Here is a 17,613-nt window from a genome sequence, read left to right as displayed (position 1 = left end):
ATTATTACCGACATTAAAACACATTATTAACGTCAACAGAATAAAATAAAGTTTCACAGGAAAACGTAGCCTTCACGGGCTTCATCTTGGGCTTTTTTTTCTTTCGTTTCTTGGCGCCGGACTGTTGATGTCTCTTTCCAGGACCAGGCATATTGTTCATCAATTATTATCATAATTTTTGGCCAAATAGGCAACCATAAACAGAGGTGAGGGCGCGTCATCACGTGTGCTTACTAGGCTACTCTGCGTTCACCGTAAAATGCAATATATACGTTTATATTTTTATTTATTTGTATATGTATATTATTAATATTAATTTATTATTATAATATATAAAAACTTGATTTTTTTGAGCAGCTGGGATGGTGCCCCCCAGGGAGTTGGTGCCCTACGCAGACTGCGTACTCTGCGTATAGGGAGCGGCTGCGGCGGTAATAATAGCCGCGGCTTGTACATTGATCTTTTAATGTGTTTTATTCACGAATACTAGCTACATATTTCTGTGTGTTCTAAAATGTAGACTATTTCCACATTTTATGTGTATTAAGGCATTTCTTGCGTGTATGCATGTGCTCAACCCGATCGTCTATCTTCCGATATACTTTAGGGAATGATCTGAAACGAATTAATTTACTTTTCAACTTGAAACACGAATTACTCTAGTTTCACAAACTTTGACTGCAGTTATGAACAGCTTAAAACGAATTTCAATTCAGCTTTTTTAGTTTCATTTTGTTCGCATTAAGTTTTTTTTTTTTTTTTTTTTTTTTTTTCCACAGGAAACCCAGATCGAACCGAGTTTCTTATATATATATATATATATATATAATCTCTTTGGTGGTTTCTATTCCAGCAGGGCAGACTTTGCAGCCTTATTTATATTTGTAAAGCTTATTTTGTGTATGTGTGATGGATTTAGGCTAGTGAATTTAGGGAGTGTTCTGTAAATATTTGAAAACTTTGTAAAATATTAAATGTGAATTATTAAAGATCATTCAAATGTTTTATTTGAATGGATTTTATTTCAGGTTTGAATTTCCTGCAGTATGGCGTGTGCACAGAAATCTGCTACCGAGTACCTCAGAAACACCAGGAAAGACCTGGTCAAACACATGAAAAACCTTCCTCTGATCTATTTAGATACTATTTTAGGTAGAAAGCCATGTCAAATCTACCAGACACAGCTCAAGATGAAAGCAAAAAGTATCCTGAAGAACCAAAGGAAGTGTTTCTTTAAATATCTGGATGACAAGGTACAAGGAAACTTGAGTTTTATACCTCTTGTTTTAAAGACTGACTACAAAATAAAATTGAAAAACAAAAAATGCAAAAAACTACGGCCCAAAAAAACGAGAGCTTACATTCCTAATGAGGAACAAAAACTATCACCTGAAGATCTCCTGAAGTGGAAGGACAAGAGCATCCTCATCATAGGCAAACCTGGAGTAGGAAAGACTACAGTTGTTCAGGAAATGGTGCGTCTTTGGGCAGAGAAGGATGACAGACAGATAGACTACATGTTTTACTTTGATGAAGGTGTTTTGACCCACAATAGTGTTGCCAGTTTGGAATCTCTTTTGTTTGATGTGTATATAAAACCAATGAAAAAACACAGAAAAGAAGTGTTTGAAGATATTGAGGAAAACTCTGAGAATGTTGTCATTGTGTTTGATGGTGTGACGGATTTAGAAGGAAACTCCGTCTTATGGAAGATCATGAACCACGAGCTCCTGCCTGATGCCAAGATTGTGGTCACATGCAGATCAGAGGTGGAAGATGATCCACTTTTCTCTGAATGGCCGACACAGACAATATATGTCCAAGGATTCAGTGAAGAGTCTATTCAGACTTACTATCAGAAGATGTTGGGTCATGATCCTGTTCTTCTAGATGTTGTTTTGAAGAATCAGGAGCTGTTCAGTCTCAGTCATGTTCCATTATATGCATTCATGATTGTAGACCTGATTATGCTTAAATATGTCACTGAATGTAACCATCCACACACAGTCACTGAAATGTACATCCACATTTTCCGTCTTGCTGTGAAGAAACATGGGAATAAACAAACTAAGCGAATAGATAAGTACCTGAAAGAGAAGAAAGATCAGATTCATCTCTTGATGGAAAAGGCTTTCAATGCAACTATACAAAAGTGCCTGAACCTTACAGATTTTAGCAGAGGTGAGAAAGACATTAGTCATGCTTTTCTGAAAATGATCACAACAACAGACTCCCCAACATTTGCAACAACATACTGTGCGTTTCTCCACAACACAATGCAGGAATTCTTCTCAGCTTTGTGGCTTCTTGGACATCCAGATGAAATTGAGAAAGTCCTAGAGCTCTGTCAGACTGAGGAGCATCAACACATGAGACATGTTCTTCCTTTCTTATGTGGACTTCTGAGTGAACACAACACCAGACTCCTCAAGTGTCTCTTCCCAGAAGATCAGATAAAGAAAACATTTGATTGGTTCATTGAGAAACTTTTGGACACGTTTTTTCAACCTCAGAGTGAGAGTGAAGAGTTTGATCTTGTCTATGTGTGTCAATGCTTGTATGAACTCCAGTCTCCTAAAGCCTGTTTAATGTTCCTGGAGAAGATGGACCATCAGCTTGAACCAGAAGTGGATCTTGATCCTCATCAGTGTTGTGCTTTGTCTTACGTGGTCAGACAATCCAGAGATAAAGAGGTTTATGTGAATCTGGAGGACTGTACCATAGCTGATGTGGGAATGGTCATGATGCTCAGCTGCTCACCAAACATCAGGTACTAAAAACCATAATGATTAACTAATCTAGCTGAAGTGTTTTAAAGGGTCCTTTCTTACAGGATATAAGTCTAAGGCCTAAATGTGTTTGTGTAGTGCATGCATCTTGCTGTAATTGGTTCTGTGCATCTTTCTCATCTCAAATAAGTCTATTTACTCTCATGTGTATTCAGTGGTCAGCTTGTCTCTCTCATCTTGCACTGTGTGAATGAGTCAGTGAGTTACAGTTACAGGGGTTGCTCTGTCTCTGTTTTGTTTAGCTTAGTAACTATTATGCTGTCTACCCTGTGTAGAAAAAAAGTTAGTTGTTCTCAATCTCATGGACACAAAGCATAGACACACATTATGGCAAGATAAAAAATAATAATAATTGTCTGACATTTGAGTGTTATATGGTTTTGTAATTATTCAAATGCATTTTGTTTGTTTGACCACAGTATTATTGTTGAAAGGGTCATATTTGACTAAATTTGAAACTTACATATCTGAGTTACCCTGTTAAATGGACAGGGAATAATCCTAAATGAGTATCAGTACATGTTCTTATGTTTGATTTCTTTGTTGCAGGTTAAACATTTGTAAAGATCCACAGAAGCAAATCACATTATTTGTAGAATTCTTCCATAAATCATCTCAGTGCGAATGCAGACTTTTCGAGGTGAGAGGACAATACATCCCAGAAAACATCAATGCTCTGCTGGACCTTTGCTCTCATGTGAAGAACTATGAGACTCAAACAGGTAGGAGTTTTCTTCCAGCATTACAGTCAGTTTTCCAGTCACCTGATGAATGGATCATAGATCTCTCACAGAGAAAGAGCTCCGTCCTCCTGGAAGTGCTGAAACTACAAACACAGAAGAAACCAGTGAAGCTGAGAGGATGCTCAGAGGAAGAGAGTGAAGTGAAGAGATTTCTTCAGTGTCTGCCCTACATCTCACAGCTGAGGTGAGAAAATCGCTTGAAATTTACAGTTATTGTAAAATTAGATTTCTGCATGAACTGGAACATGTTTTCTGGTCTTAATGAGTGTCTTTAGATTAGGGGCTCTGTTTTGTTTTGGTGTTAGCTATAGACTGATGCATTCTGACCATTTACTACATCTGATCTCATTTCTGCATGAACACCTAAGTCTACACTGTAAAAAATTGCTGTAAATTTTACAGTAAAATACTGGCAGCAGGGTTGCCAGCCGGTTACTGTAATATTTACAGCAGCATTGCTGTAATTTTAATTTACAGCATCATCCTGTATTTCCTGATTACAACAAATAACTGTATTTTTTACATCGTTGAGGTTTTTTTACAGCATACTACTTTAATTTGTGTATTCTGTGTTTGCAGTATTTATTTTCCAGATTGCTGAATATTAATGACTAGCAATTTAAACAATGTATTAACTGCATAAGCTTCAAACAATATTTAACTGCGTAAAGTGTTGTATAGTAACTAAACTCAGTGCACCTATTATTTAATAATAAAAAAAATAATAATAATTTGACACATCTTAATCTTGAAAAACAGGTCCAATTTTATTTAACATACAACTCTCAAATTTGCATGAAAGAAATGCCATAAAGCAGTGTATTTAGTATTATTCTGAATTCCAGAATAAATTGGGCTTGAAAATATTTACTTGAAACATATATTACCCTGCAAAACTTTAAGTTAACCAATATTTAGCCAAAGTTTAACCAACATCAAGTTAACCAACATGGTCATAGTTAAATGGCTCTAAATACCACAAAGACAGTGATGAATTTTCACAACTTCATGAACAGTCCAACATGGCCAAACAACAAGCCCTCAAGTGAGTCCAACAAAACTTCTGACAGTCCAGCTCCAGATGCTGTCCCATCCCAATACGCAAAGAGTGGCTAAAAATATAGAAAAGAACAAAAAGGGCAATACATTAGATATTTTACAAAACACTGATACAATCAGACACAGACAGAGAGATAACAGATACAGTCAAAGACAGAGAGAGTGAGTTGTGTATGTTCATCAAGACTGCATATTTAAACAAAACAGTAAACTTGTGAAAGATTATTACAATTTAAAATAAGTTTTATTTTTTACTATACTTTCCAATATAATTTATTTCTAAGATGCAAAGCTGAATGTTCAGCATCATTACACCAGTGTTACATGATCTTTTAGAGATCATTCTCATTTATTATCAATATCCTGATTTATTGTCAATTTTATTGTCAATGTTGTCAGTGTATGTTTTGGAGCCTTTGACACTTTTTCAGGATTCTTTGATGAATAAGTTTAAAAGAACAGCAGTTATTTAAAATTTAACTTTTTCTAAATATGTAAGTCTTCACAATCACTTTATCCATGAAAGGATCCTAAAAAAAGTATCACAGGTTATTAAAAATATTAAGCAGCACAACTGCTTCTAACATTGATATAAATTTAGCATTTACAATAATTTCATGGATCATGTGACACTGGAGTAATTAGAAGACTAGAGTATTGATGCTGAAATTTCAGAAATAAATTACATTTTAAAGTATATTAAAATAGATAAAACATTATTTTAAATTGTAATAATATTTCACATTATAGTTTTTTCTGTATTTTTGATCAATTAAATGCAGCCTTGATGAGCAGAAGATACTTATTTCAAAACATAAAACCTACTGATCACAAACTTCTGAACGCTAGTGTAGATAAAGGATAAAAGAACATAATAAAGGGAAAACGATCTTGGTGTATGTGTACTTACATGTCAGTAATTCCACCATTGCAAAGAAGACTGGTTACTTGGGCTCACTTTAACTGGTTTCTTCTGTGTCCTGTCATTTTAGATGGGTCTTTGCCTTTCAACTTCTTTGTTTCTCTCTCAGGATAAATATCTACAAAACAGTCAGGAATCAGACAATATGTAATTCACATTAGTTTTAGCTTTTGTACATCTGAATTATCCTCTGGAGTTGAGAAACATATTCTATCATATCTACATGTAAAATGCAGGTACACAGATTGTTAGAATGCAACTTTTACCTTTGAACGAACTCCAAATCTCCGTCTGCCTCCTCTTGGTAATGTTAGTCCAGACCCAGCTGGCATTCAACCGACCTTTAAACGTTTAAATGTGGTTGAAATAATGTCAGTTTATGAAAAAACATTCATTCAATGTCAAAACAACGTTGAATACCAAATGGTTGAAATGGTGTTGTTAACTTACTATGGATTCAACAAAGAAATATAAATAAAATTTAAGTTGTACGTCAAATCAACATTATTTTTACAACTATGACTTTTAAACATTTTGTTGAAATATACCAGTAGAAAAATAACGTTGTTCCAACATTCAAACAATGCTGATCAATTAACTGTTGTTTAGATTTGCAAAATCTAAACAAAATCCAACGGTTATCCAACACTGACACCTGACGTAGTGACGTTGATTCAACGCTGACTCCACGTTAAAATGCCATATGGGCAGTACAGATGATAGGATGTTCCCTGAAATCTCTCTGTTTACTTATTTTTACTAATTTTCTTGTACAGGTCACTTTTTCAGGAACACATCTCCACCTTGTTGCAAAAACACCCCCTTCTTGTATTTGTTCATTTTTTTGCAAATAGTGTAGGCCTACATTTATTTAAGTATTACATTAGTAATTGTTTTATCTTGAATGCCTGAATGTCGAAATGAATTGCTATATCTTAAATACATATTTTTATATTTTGAACATGTTTAAGAAATTATCAAGGGTCATGTTTTATCCTAATGAAAATTAACCATGGTATTAATAGGCCTTTGGTAAAAGTGGTAATCATTTTTTGGGTGGTTTGATTACAATTTGAATAACTAGAGTTACTACAAATACTATGGTGAAACTAGCAAAACCATTGTTAATTTGTGATTACCATAGTTTAACTATAGTAACCATGTTTTTTGTATTATTTTTAGTAAAACTGCATTTTCATGAGGGTTGTGTTGTTGTCTGCCTTACAGCCTCCTGTAAACCTGCTTTAAAACAATATGAATATTTGTCTGCTAAATTCTTACTCTTTACAATAGTAATTATGACCTTTTATTAATTTTTCAGTAATTGACTGCTACTGCTAACATTTGCTAGCAGTTTAATTCTTAACTAAGACAAAACTACAATAGATTATTTAGATTGTTTTATAATATTTAGTTAGATTAGATTATAATAGATACTGTAACTGACCTGCACTTTAAGTCCTTAACAGGACAAGTTCGCCTCTGTGCTTCACCTTTGGCGCTTCCACTCCATTCTCGAGTGTTGCACCCTTTTGGTGGACACGCGAGAGACGAATCGCGTTGCCAGTCAAGACTAACAGACACCTGATTTATTAGAGTTCTATGATTAAATGGCGAATTCAGAAATAATAATTTAAATACATTCGGCAGGCAACAATAATAACAACAACAACAATATAAAAGTGAATAATAAACTCTAGGGCAGCGGGCCAAATTAGCTGCCAGGCCACTGGGAATTCTCCAGTCCATCCCTGGTTATAGATATGGTATGGACTTACCTGTTCTCATAGAACGAGAATGATTACTAAAACATAGTTACTGTTCTTGGTATGAATAGGCCTTAAGACTTTCTGGAAACATCCAAGAAAATCCCCATCTTCCTCCTTCATACCCACAGACTTTGCACAAATGACATCCCATTGCACTGCATTTCAACTAAAACATTATTAAATTAGACCCCTGGGTCTTCTTGTTGAATTATTTATGTGTGTCTGATGTGAAGTAGTGTATAATGTGATGTAAGTTGTCTCAAATACTGAAGTGTTTGGTTCTTGATTGTGTATTATCAGGATCTGGGACATTTCTAATAAAGAAACAAGGATGTCTGCAGTAAGATTTCTGCTGAATCTCTGTGTTGCTGCAGTAGAAACTGACAGAGATGCAGGAACAAGATTCTCGACTCTGATCTCATCTGTGTGCAGCTACAAAACGTTCCCTTTTAATGACAAGGGTTATGATCATGATCAGAGTGATTTCCGGCTGGATCTTTGCTCTCATCTGAAGAACTATGAGACTCAAACAGGCAGGAGTTTTCTTCCAGCATTACAGTCAGTTTTCCAGTCACCTGATAAATGGATCATAGATCTCTCACAGAGAAAGAGCTCCGTCCTCCTGGAAGTGCTGAAACTACAAACACAGAAGAAACCAGTAGATCTGAGAGGATGTTCAGAGGAAGAGAGTGAAGCGAAGAGTTTCCTTCAGTGTCTGCCCTACATCTCACAGCTGAGGTGAGAAAATCTCTGGTAACTTACAGTTATTGTGAAATATGATTTCTGCATGAACTGGAACATGTATCCTGGTCTTAATGAGTGTCTTTAGATTAGGGGCTCTGTTTTGTTTTGGTGTTAGCTATAGACTGATGCATTCTGACCATTCACTACGTCTGATCTCATTTTTGCATGAACACCTGAATCTAAGAGCAGTTTTTGTGCAGGGTGAGATACAGCTGGCTGTAGGAGCTCACGATCAGATGCTACCACATGTGCTGAAAGATGTAGCTGACAATAACAGTTAACTGTTAATATTAGTAATGCATCAGTAGATCAATATAAGATTATATTCACATTCTCTATCATTTAATTTTGGAGTTTTGTTGTGTGTGTGATGCACTTCCCCAGAGCATATTAGATGAAAAAAAAAAAAAAAAAATTATATATATATATATATATATATATATATATAATTACTTAAAACCCAAGGACCAGATACTGTAACGGTATGGGTGTCTGTCCCTTTAAGGCTCGGGATTCAGGGAATTTCCCTTGCCCTGTACTCAAGTGTCGGGAGGAATCGTCCTTCTAATTGGTTTTGTTGCTTCTTCCTTTTAATAATAACCCCTTGGTTAATGGTGACCTGCTTCATGTGGTTCTTAAATAACGCACAATAGGTTACAATACAATGAACAAAAACCAGGAGTCAAAGATTCAATAAATTGAAGTCTTGTTTACTGAAGAAAATTGTTTGCAGTTTCATCAGCAGAAGTCAGCTTCAACACTCTCGATGGAGTTTGTAGGCTACTGTGTGTACATGTTCAAAACACCAGTAATTATACTCTAACAGAGGTTGCTAATTACGTCAATGCATAGGTTAGGAAAATTCTGATTGGTCTTAACCTAGATAAACTTAGAACATCTCCACATGTAGACGGCAAACTCAAAGCACATCTACAAACGCTTATTTAAGCGATTAAAGATCAGGAGTCAGACACAACAGGTTTCTCCTGTTTCTGACCAGGAAAGCGACAGATGACGAACTTCTCCAGGATAGTCTTCTCAACTGAACTTAAAGACAGATACTGACACACACATGTAGACACACAAAAACATTATCTTCTCTTCAAGGTTGCTTAGCTCTGGCAAGACACTTTATCAGTATGGTTAGTTACACACATACTATGCAGTCAGCATCTTATAACGTAAAAACAGAATCAAACATGTTCCACTTTAATATCTATCAGGAAAACATGAAGATTGATATCACCGATGTCCTGATCACTCACTATTATTATTATTATTATGGAGTTCAAGCTCGATCCAGAATTCCACTCCTTCTATATATATATTATAGGAGTTTTATATATTAATACATTTCATTGAATGTTTTATTATGGAAATAAAAAGCAAAAGAAAGCAGGGTTTTCAACAAGAGACATCATCATGATTCTGCTCTTTTCTATAATCATTGTAAAACAATACACTCCTGTACAGTTTATAGTCAAGGATCCAATAAGCAAATGCATTCAAGCAGTCAGATTAAAACATCAGAGATGGAGAAAGTAGTGGCTCATGTCCAGATTTCAGAAACTATTAATTTCAGTGTGTACTTTGTTTTAAAGCATGAGCTCTCTTTATTCTGTGATTGTTTCAGAGCAGACTAATCATGCTCTGTGTGAAATACAGATGGAACAATGACTAAACAAAAAAAAGAAAATTCTGAAAGTAATTCTAATGATATTGTTCCTCTGTGTTGCTGTTGTTATAGTTATGGAATGGACTTAACCTGTTCTCATAGAACAAGAACAATTATTAAAACATAGTTACTGTCATTGGTGTGAACGGGCCTTAATAATAATAATAATAATATATTTATTTATTTTTTATAGTGCCTTTAAAAGGGTACTTTCTTAAAGCCCTTTACACAAGCAAACACAACAATCAAAATTAAAACACAAAAATACAGTGACAATCAGTTAAAAGCAAGTCAGAAATAGAACATTTTAACCCATTTAAGCCCACCGGCAACTATAGTCGCCACAGTTTATACTTGTCATTTTAATTTTGCAATTAATTTTCTAGATGATTTATTTCTCAATGACATGCAAGCAAACACACCAAATAAAGGTATTCACTTGCTTCCTGTCACATGAGGCTGTTAACTTCCTACCCTACTTCCAGGAAGCATGGTGAAGGCAAATATTTTTTGCTGTAATATATATACATAGCAACATATTCATGAAGGTCTCTAGAATCACCCAAACAAAACAACTCTTACAAGAGATCTATAGTTTCTTGTATACTTTAGTTGCCGTTTTGCAAATGACTTATCAGTACATACAGTGCCCTCCACTAATATTGGCACCCTTAGTAAATATGAGCAAAGGTGGATGTGAAAATAAATTCTGCATTGTTTATCTTTTTTTGATCTTTCATTTATAAAATGTACAACATTCTAACCTTTCATTGAGGTTGAAAGTGGGGCAAACTCATGTCATGTCATGGCTTGTCCAGCCATGACTTCCCGTTGCACAGGATAAATATGAGGAACACAAAAGCAATCAAAACCCTTAATCATCCATCACAAGGAGTAAAACCAAAGAACATAGTTCTGATGTGTAGAACAAGTTTGTTGAGCTTCACAAAATAGAAAGTGGCTGTAAGAAAAGAGCTAAAGCATTGGAAATCCCTATTTCCACCATCAGGGCAATAATTAAGAAGTTCCAGTCATAAAAAAAAGTGTTACAAGTCTGCCTAGAAGAGGATGTGTGTCTATATCATCCTAATACATGATAAAGAGGAGAGTTTGAGTAGCCAAAGACTCTCCAAGGATCACAGCTGAAGAATTGCAGATAATCGTTGAGTCTTGGGGTCAGAAAGCCAAAAATAAAATGATCCCTAAACAGCCCCTACATCACCACATTGTCACACCCCCGGACCTTCATGTTGGTTTCTCCCATTTTCCCCCGCAGTTCTGAGTGTTTTTGGTTTCTCCGTCATTGTTGTCACCTGGATGTTGTAATCAGTCTGTCTATTTAAGGTGTGTTTCCCCATGTATTCTTGTCGGTCTTTGATGATGTTTAATGGATGTTTTCCCCTGGTGTTCCTGTGTCTGCCTGTTTCCAATTGGATTTATTAAATGTTCGTCTTTTACTACATCGTTGTTCGTCTGTTCCTGCCTGAATCCTGACAGAAAGACTGACCTAAACAGTTTTTTTTTTTTGCGTATTCCACCCCGTTTTGTTTATCGTTCAGTTTTTCAGTCTTTTTGTTTCCGTAGTGTTTTCCCCCATGGATTCCTTCCTCCGTCCTGAATTCATCCTCCTTCCGCTGAAGCAGGGGGATTTACCGCTCGAGGGTTACACATTCATGTTCCAGCTCGTAGCTCATACCACCAGCTACCCGGACGACGCGCTCTGTGCGTTCTATGACGCTAACCTCAACGCATCGTGCAGAGCGCCGTCGTCCGAGGACGGCCCTCGAGCGGATTTTGCCGCGTTTGTGGAGTGGACACTGGCGAGAAACAAACCCTCGTTTCCCGCCTGTTCCCAGGATAATCTCGTCAGTGCCACTCCGGACCCAGAGCCCAGCCAGCCACCCCGACCCGCGGATTATGAGCCCTTCGTAGACGGAAAGCCCGAGCCCGGAGCGACAGCAGTATGGAGTGCCGATGGGGTCAAAACTGCTGATCAGGTGCGTGAGCCGGCCATTACATCCGCGAAGGTGGAGTGCTTCGTGGAGCAAGAGAGGGCTGTAGAGAGCCCTGCCCACTGCACCACCACTGGGGGTGACCATGAGCAAGACTTTGAGGACTTAATAGACTTTGTCACAGATATACCTGTCTCACCTGGCTCCTCCTGCTCCAGCCCCTTCCTGTCACCTCCTTGGCTCCTCCCTCCGTCACCACCCTGGACTCCATCTTGTGCCCTCCTCCCGGGAGTCCGTCCTCCACCTAAGCCCCCTCCTAAGACTTCGTACTGTTTTCCTTTTGTCTGTTTGTCGGCACGAGGACGTGCCTTCCGGGAGGGGGAGGTAATGTCACACCCCCGGACCTTCATGTTGGTTTCTCCCATTTTCCCCCGCAGTTCTGAGTGTTTTTGGTTTCTCCGTCATTGTTGTCACCTGGATTTTGTAATCAGTCTGTCTATTTAAGGTGTGTTTCCCCATGTATTCTTGTCGGTCTTTGATGTTTAATGGATGTTTTCCCCTGGTGTTCCTGTGTCTGCCTGTTTCCCATTGGATTTATTAAATGTTCGTCTTTTACTACATCGTTGTTCGTCTGTTCCTGCCTGAATCCTGACACACATGTTGTTCCAGAGTGGTTTAAGAAAAATCCTCCTGTCTCACCCAAAAACAAACTCCAGTATATTCACTTGTCAGACATGATTGGAACTTCAAACAGGGCTGGATTCTATGGTCAGATGAAACTAAAAATGAGCTTTTTTGGCAGCTAACCCTCCAGATAGTTTTGGTGCAGAAATGGATAAAAAAGTACCCCATGTCCACAGTTAAAATACCGCTGGGTCTTTAATGTTGTGGGTCTATTTTTTTTCTGCTGGAGATCCTGGACATCTTGTTTAGATTCATGGATTCTATCAAATACCAGCAGATAAAAAACAAAACCTGACTGCCTCTGTTGGAAATCTTATAATGGGCCATGGTTGCATCTTCCAGCAGGACAATGATCCAAAACAAACATCAAAATCAACACAAAAATCGTGTCACTGAGCACAGAATGAAGCTTCTACCATGGCTCTCCCAGTTCCCTGACCTCAACCCTGTAGAAACTGAAGAGAAGAAGCACCAACATGAAGCTGGGCAGAGAGAGATTCTGTATGAAGGAATGGTCTCTGATCTCTTGTCAGGTGTTCTCTAAACTCTTTAAACATTGTTAGAGAAAACTCAGAACTGTTATCTTGGGAAAAGGACCCTTTTCAGGCCTGGTGAAAACACTCAAAAAAACAACATAACTTTCACTCCAGTTTGCAGAAAACTTTTTTAAAGAAAATCCTTATCTTCCTCCTCCATACCCACAGACTTTGCACAAATGACATCCCATTGCAGTACATTTCAGATAAAGCATTAACAAATTAGATCCCTGGGTCTTGTTGAATTATTTATTTGTGTCTGATGTGAAGTAGTGTATTAATGAAATTATGTCAAATGAATGAAGTGTTTGGTTCTTGATTGTGTATTATCAGGATCTGGGACACTTATTATGAAGAAACAAGGATGTCTGGAGTAAGATTCCTGATGAATCTCTGTGTTGCTGCAGTAGAAACTGACAAAGATGCAGGAACACGATTCTCGACTCTGATCTCATCTTTGTGCAGCTACGAAACCTTCACTTTTGATGGTGATATTGATGATCGGACTGATTTCCTGATGGGTCTTCGCTTTCATCTGCAGAACTATGAGACTCAAACAGGCCAGAGATTCCTTTCAGCATTACAGTCAGTTTTCCAGTCTCCTGATGATTGGATAATAACGGTCCTCCTGGATGTGCTGAAATTCCAAACAGAGCGGAGAAAAGTAGAGCTGAGAATGCATCACTTTCATCCAGTTTAATTCTTATGAATAATCTGTCTTTATTAATAGCTGTTGCATGCAGGAAATAAACTAATTAAATTGCACTTGACCAAATTCATTCAAGCTTGTGATTGTGTGAGTCTACTGCCATTTAATTTCAGTTTATTGTCATTGCATACAATACAACAACATTAGTATGCAAACCTTATGATCCATCCACTTATATTAATATTAATAACTCATATTATATTGCTATGTCGTTTTTTCAAACCATGTATTACTGTTTTTCAAAGGCTATTTTTCTTTCAAACTCATTGAAACATATATTCACATGTAATGCAGGCATTCCAAAACTGTTTGTCATCTAAACCTTATTCACCAAACATGCACCAAGTATAAACACTTTACTTTAAGTGCCCCTGAGATCTTAAAATGAATATTTAAATAAATAAGTAACATATTTACATGTTCACAGATTAATGGTCACATGGCACACAGGAAAATACAAATACTTATCAATATCAGTCTTTTTACAAACTGTTCTTGTTGAGGAAACTGAAGAGAGCTGATATTTATTCTGAACCATTTATTCACTGTTGTTTTCAAAATGACTACCACATATATTTGAACACAGTAGCAAGATATAATGTCATGTAGCTTTGTGATCTGTTTTGCTTCTCTTGTAAAAACGGGATGGTACTGGAACCTGGTATTACATCGGTCCTTTTTTGTCAAAGAAAAAAGCAGAAGAAAAAAAAAGGAATACTGTTAAAGAACTGGACCGATGTGCAGTATTATAAGAATAAAAATACCATTTAAACCTCAACGATATCCATACTCGTACTTTTTATTCCATTCCACTCTATGTCCACACATGTAGCAGAATAAGATCGACTTGACTTTTTGTTTTATTATATTTCTATTTTACAACATTTATTGTCTCCTAATTGTATTTGCCTGTGGAAAATGTTTGCTTATTGGGCTTTCTGTTTTAAAATATCTCACTAAATCTGGGGTGGGTTCAGTAGGACCAGGGAATCATAGAATGATAGCACTTAAAGGTGCCATAAAATGCATTGATACAATATTTTAAATTGTTCTCTGATATCTACATAGAAGGTGTAGATATAGGCTTAGATAAGGGCAAAAATTCTCATGTCCATTAACAACCCAACGATTTGTCCCTAGAATTAAATGGTATCTTATTACCTTATTTGGAAGGTTCCTAAATAATAATAATGATGAGCTCTGCTCTGATTGGTTATCTCACCTTTAAACAGAGATTTAATAGTCATTAATTTGATTAATTATCAAAATACAGAATACTATTAGTGAGATTGGAGAGTTCACTCAAAGTACTTCTGATCTGATATAATTTGGTGGACAAAAATATCTAAATTATTGATAAGGTAATGTGATGTAAACATTTGAGAATGTGTGTGTATATGTATATGAAATAAACTGTGAAATAAACATAAACTGGTGCGAACCGAATGAGTATACATGTTGTCATCTTTTTATAGCTGAACTGAATTTAATAACTGATCCAGTTAAACTGAACTAAATTAAGCTGAACAATTGTACTATTTTATTTTAAAAGCTGCTTTGCAGCAGAATTCAACAGTTTTTATCACTGTTTTCCCACAGATTATACCAAAGATATAAAGGCTTATGCGGGCCCTGATTCAGGGTTTATGTGATGATAAGTTAACCTTGCTTTCTGGAATACCCCTAAAACTCCTCCCTCTTAAAATACTCACCAGGAAGAGACTCATTATTTCTGCTTTCTGTCGTTAGCTCTCTTGTCTTCACTAAAGAAAACAAAGAATCAAACATTGCATTATATGATCATACAGTATCACTATATTGCTGTGTCTTAATCTTTTCACTGTAATCTGCTGTTTTTGTTCAATTCAAGGAGGAGCTCAATACAGCACTGAAATCAATACAGGAGAATCTTCAACTCAATGAAACAATGAGAGAAGAGATTGAGAAAACAGTTGAACACATAAAGGTGAGGAAACAAATTGACAGTCATTTTCTTGAGCTGATATATTTAATATAATAATCTGAATGATGTGATTGTGTTGATGGAGATGATTGAAGTGAATGTGGTTTGATTTCAGTCTCAAGCACACAGAGCATCAGATTAAACAGCAGTTTGAGAAGCTTCATCCGTTTCTCAGAGATGAAGAAGAAGCTACAATCACTGCACTGAGGGAGGAAGAGGAGCAGAAGAAGCAGATGATGAAGGAGAAGCTGGAGGAGATCAACAGACACATCTCAGCTCTTTCACACACAATCAAAGACACGGAGGAGATGATGAAAGCCAGTGATGTCTGCTTTCTAAAGGTCTGATTTCAGATCATTGATTGATTGATTGATGATTGATTGAGTTGTTGATGATCAATGGTGTGTTTGTTCTGCAGGAGTTTCCAGTCTCAATGGAAAGGTGAGTGATCTGCTGGTGTCTCTGGTCTCTCTGCTTCTGATGCAAAGCCACTGCAGTTCTGACTCCTGAATGTTCTTCCAGAGTCCAGATCTCACAGCCGGATCCACAGACGCCTTCTGGAGCTTTGATTCATGTGCCACGTTACTTGGGCAACCTGCCGTTCAGAGTCTGGAAGAAGATGCGGGACATCGTCCAGAACAGTGAGTCTGACTGCAGAAGATCTGAGCTCTTATACATATGGACAGGTGGAGATTCAGTATAATGTGTGAATGAACAGATGATCTACTGCATCAAAACCAGTATCTTAGAAATCATTGTGGATGCATCATTTCTTTGGCATTATTTTGCATTAAAAGCAGTATCTCACAATAACTTAAATAACAGCACAGATCATGTCAATACATCAATCTATTCAGTATGTGTCACGCTTGATCATTATATGAACATCAGAATAACAGCATCTGTTGATTGTTTCTCATCAGTTCCTGTGATTCTGGATCCAAACACTGCAAATCCACATCTTGTCGTGTCTGATGATCTGACCAGTGTGAGAAACAGCCAGAACAAACAACCTCTACCTGATAATCCAGAGAGATTTGATGAGTATTTCTGTGTTCTGGGTTCAGAGGGTTTTAACTCAGGAACACACTGCTGGGATGTGGAGCTTAAAGAGAGTTTATTCTGGAGTCTTGGAGTAACTACAGCATCAGACCAGATGAAGAGATGTGATTTCTTCAACAATGAGGTCTGGAGCGTGTGGTATCATCAATATGGATGTTTTTTTTGGTTCTGGTTTTCATGTTGAACAGCATCTTGATCATGTGAGAGTGAATCTGAACTATGACAGAGGAACGGTGTCGTTCATTGATCCTGTAACTAACACACATCTACACACATTCACAACCACCTTCACTCACACACTCTTTCCTTTCTTTCGTAGTTCTTCCTCTCTGAGGATCTTAGCGATCTATAGTCAGTAATCATTACTCTTTTAGGTCTGGATCTTCCTGCTTTCATCTTTCATCATGTTTCAATATTTAATCAGAGGAGTAAGAGACTGTTGATCTAATATCAGATCAGAAAACAGATCAAGTTAAAGTGCTCCTATTATGCAATTTTAACGGTTGTTAATATATTATGAGTCTCCTAAAACGGGGTTACATGTAGCAAGGTCAAAAAACACTTTAGTTTTCTTCAAAAATAGATTTAATTTGACCTTGTTTCTAAATGATTCATAAACGACTCAGGCAAAGCATTTTGAAATGTCAGTCTACTTTCATTAATAAATCATTAATAAATCATTAACAAACATTATGTAATGCGTAATAGATCATTAGTTCATATATATTAACATAGCTAGAAATGTGAAATAATGTGCTTCTTAATGTTTAATAAATGTAAACATGACCTAATAATTAACATTTCATGTAATTGAAAATTCTTACAAATGTAATTAAACTTCTAATTCGTATGATCATGCACAACTTGAAAACATGTTTAGCCTTAAGTTGTGCAGAAGAGAGATTTTGAGGGAAGCAGAGCATCATGCAAAATGATTCGCAGTGCATGCACAAGTAAACTAATATAATAGATATAATATAATGCTCGTCGAAAAGCGACACTTATA

At 36.6% G+C, this 17,613-nt stretch overlaps 2 protein-coding genes across 2 annotated transcripts in view; both read left to right on the top strand.

Annotated features, from left to right (window-relative positions):
* LOC141330426 (uncharacterized) overlaps positions 1-17,613 on the top strand; it is a 392,843-nt gene that overhangs the window by 312,453 nt on the left and 62,777 nt on the right. The gene's annotated exons all lie outside the window — the stretch shown is intronic.
* LOC141346165 (uncharacterized) lies at positions 1,036-16,966 on the top strand. Its single transcript, XM_073851108.1, has 6 exons — positions 1,036-2,770; positions 3,339-3,716; positions 7,715-8,020; positions 13,207-13,433; positions 16,469-16,731; positions 16,796-16,966. The coding sequence occupies exons 1-6, from the start codon at positions 1,047-1,049 to the stop codon at positions 16,964-16,966; spliced, it is 3,069 nt and encodes a 1,022-aa protein (XP_073707209.1). The 5' UTR covers positions 1,036-1,046.

This window comes from Garra rufa, chromosome 1 (assembly GCF_049309525.1).
Source record: "Garra rufa chromosome 1, GarRuf1.0, whole genome shotgun sequence".
In the NCBI taxonomy this organism is placed as follows: Eukaryota; Metazoa; Chordata; class Actinopteri; order Cypriniformes; family Cyprinidae; genus Garra; species Garra rufa.
This window is presented reverse-complemented; position numbering and strand designations above follow the sequence as displayed.

Coding starts and splice junctions, on each gene's coding strand:
- LOC141346165 (XM_073851108.1), top strand. CDS start 1,047: ATGGCGTGTGCACAGAAATCTGCTACCGAGTACCTCAGAAACACCAGG. Junction 2,771..3,338: donor AGCTGCTCACCAAACATCAG/GTACTAAAAACC, acceptor TCTTTGTTGCAG/GTTAAACATTTGTAAAGATC. Junction 16,732..16,795: donor GTGATTTCTTCAACAATGAG/GTCTGGAGCGTG, acceptor CATGTTGAACAG/CATCTTGATCATGTGAGAGT.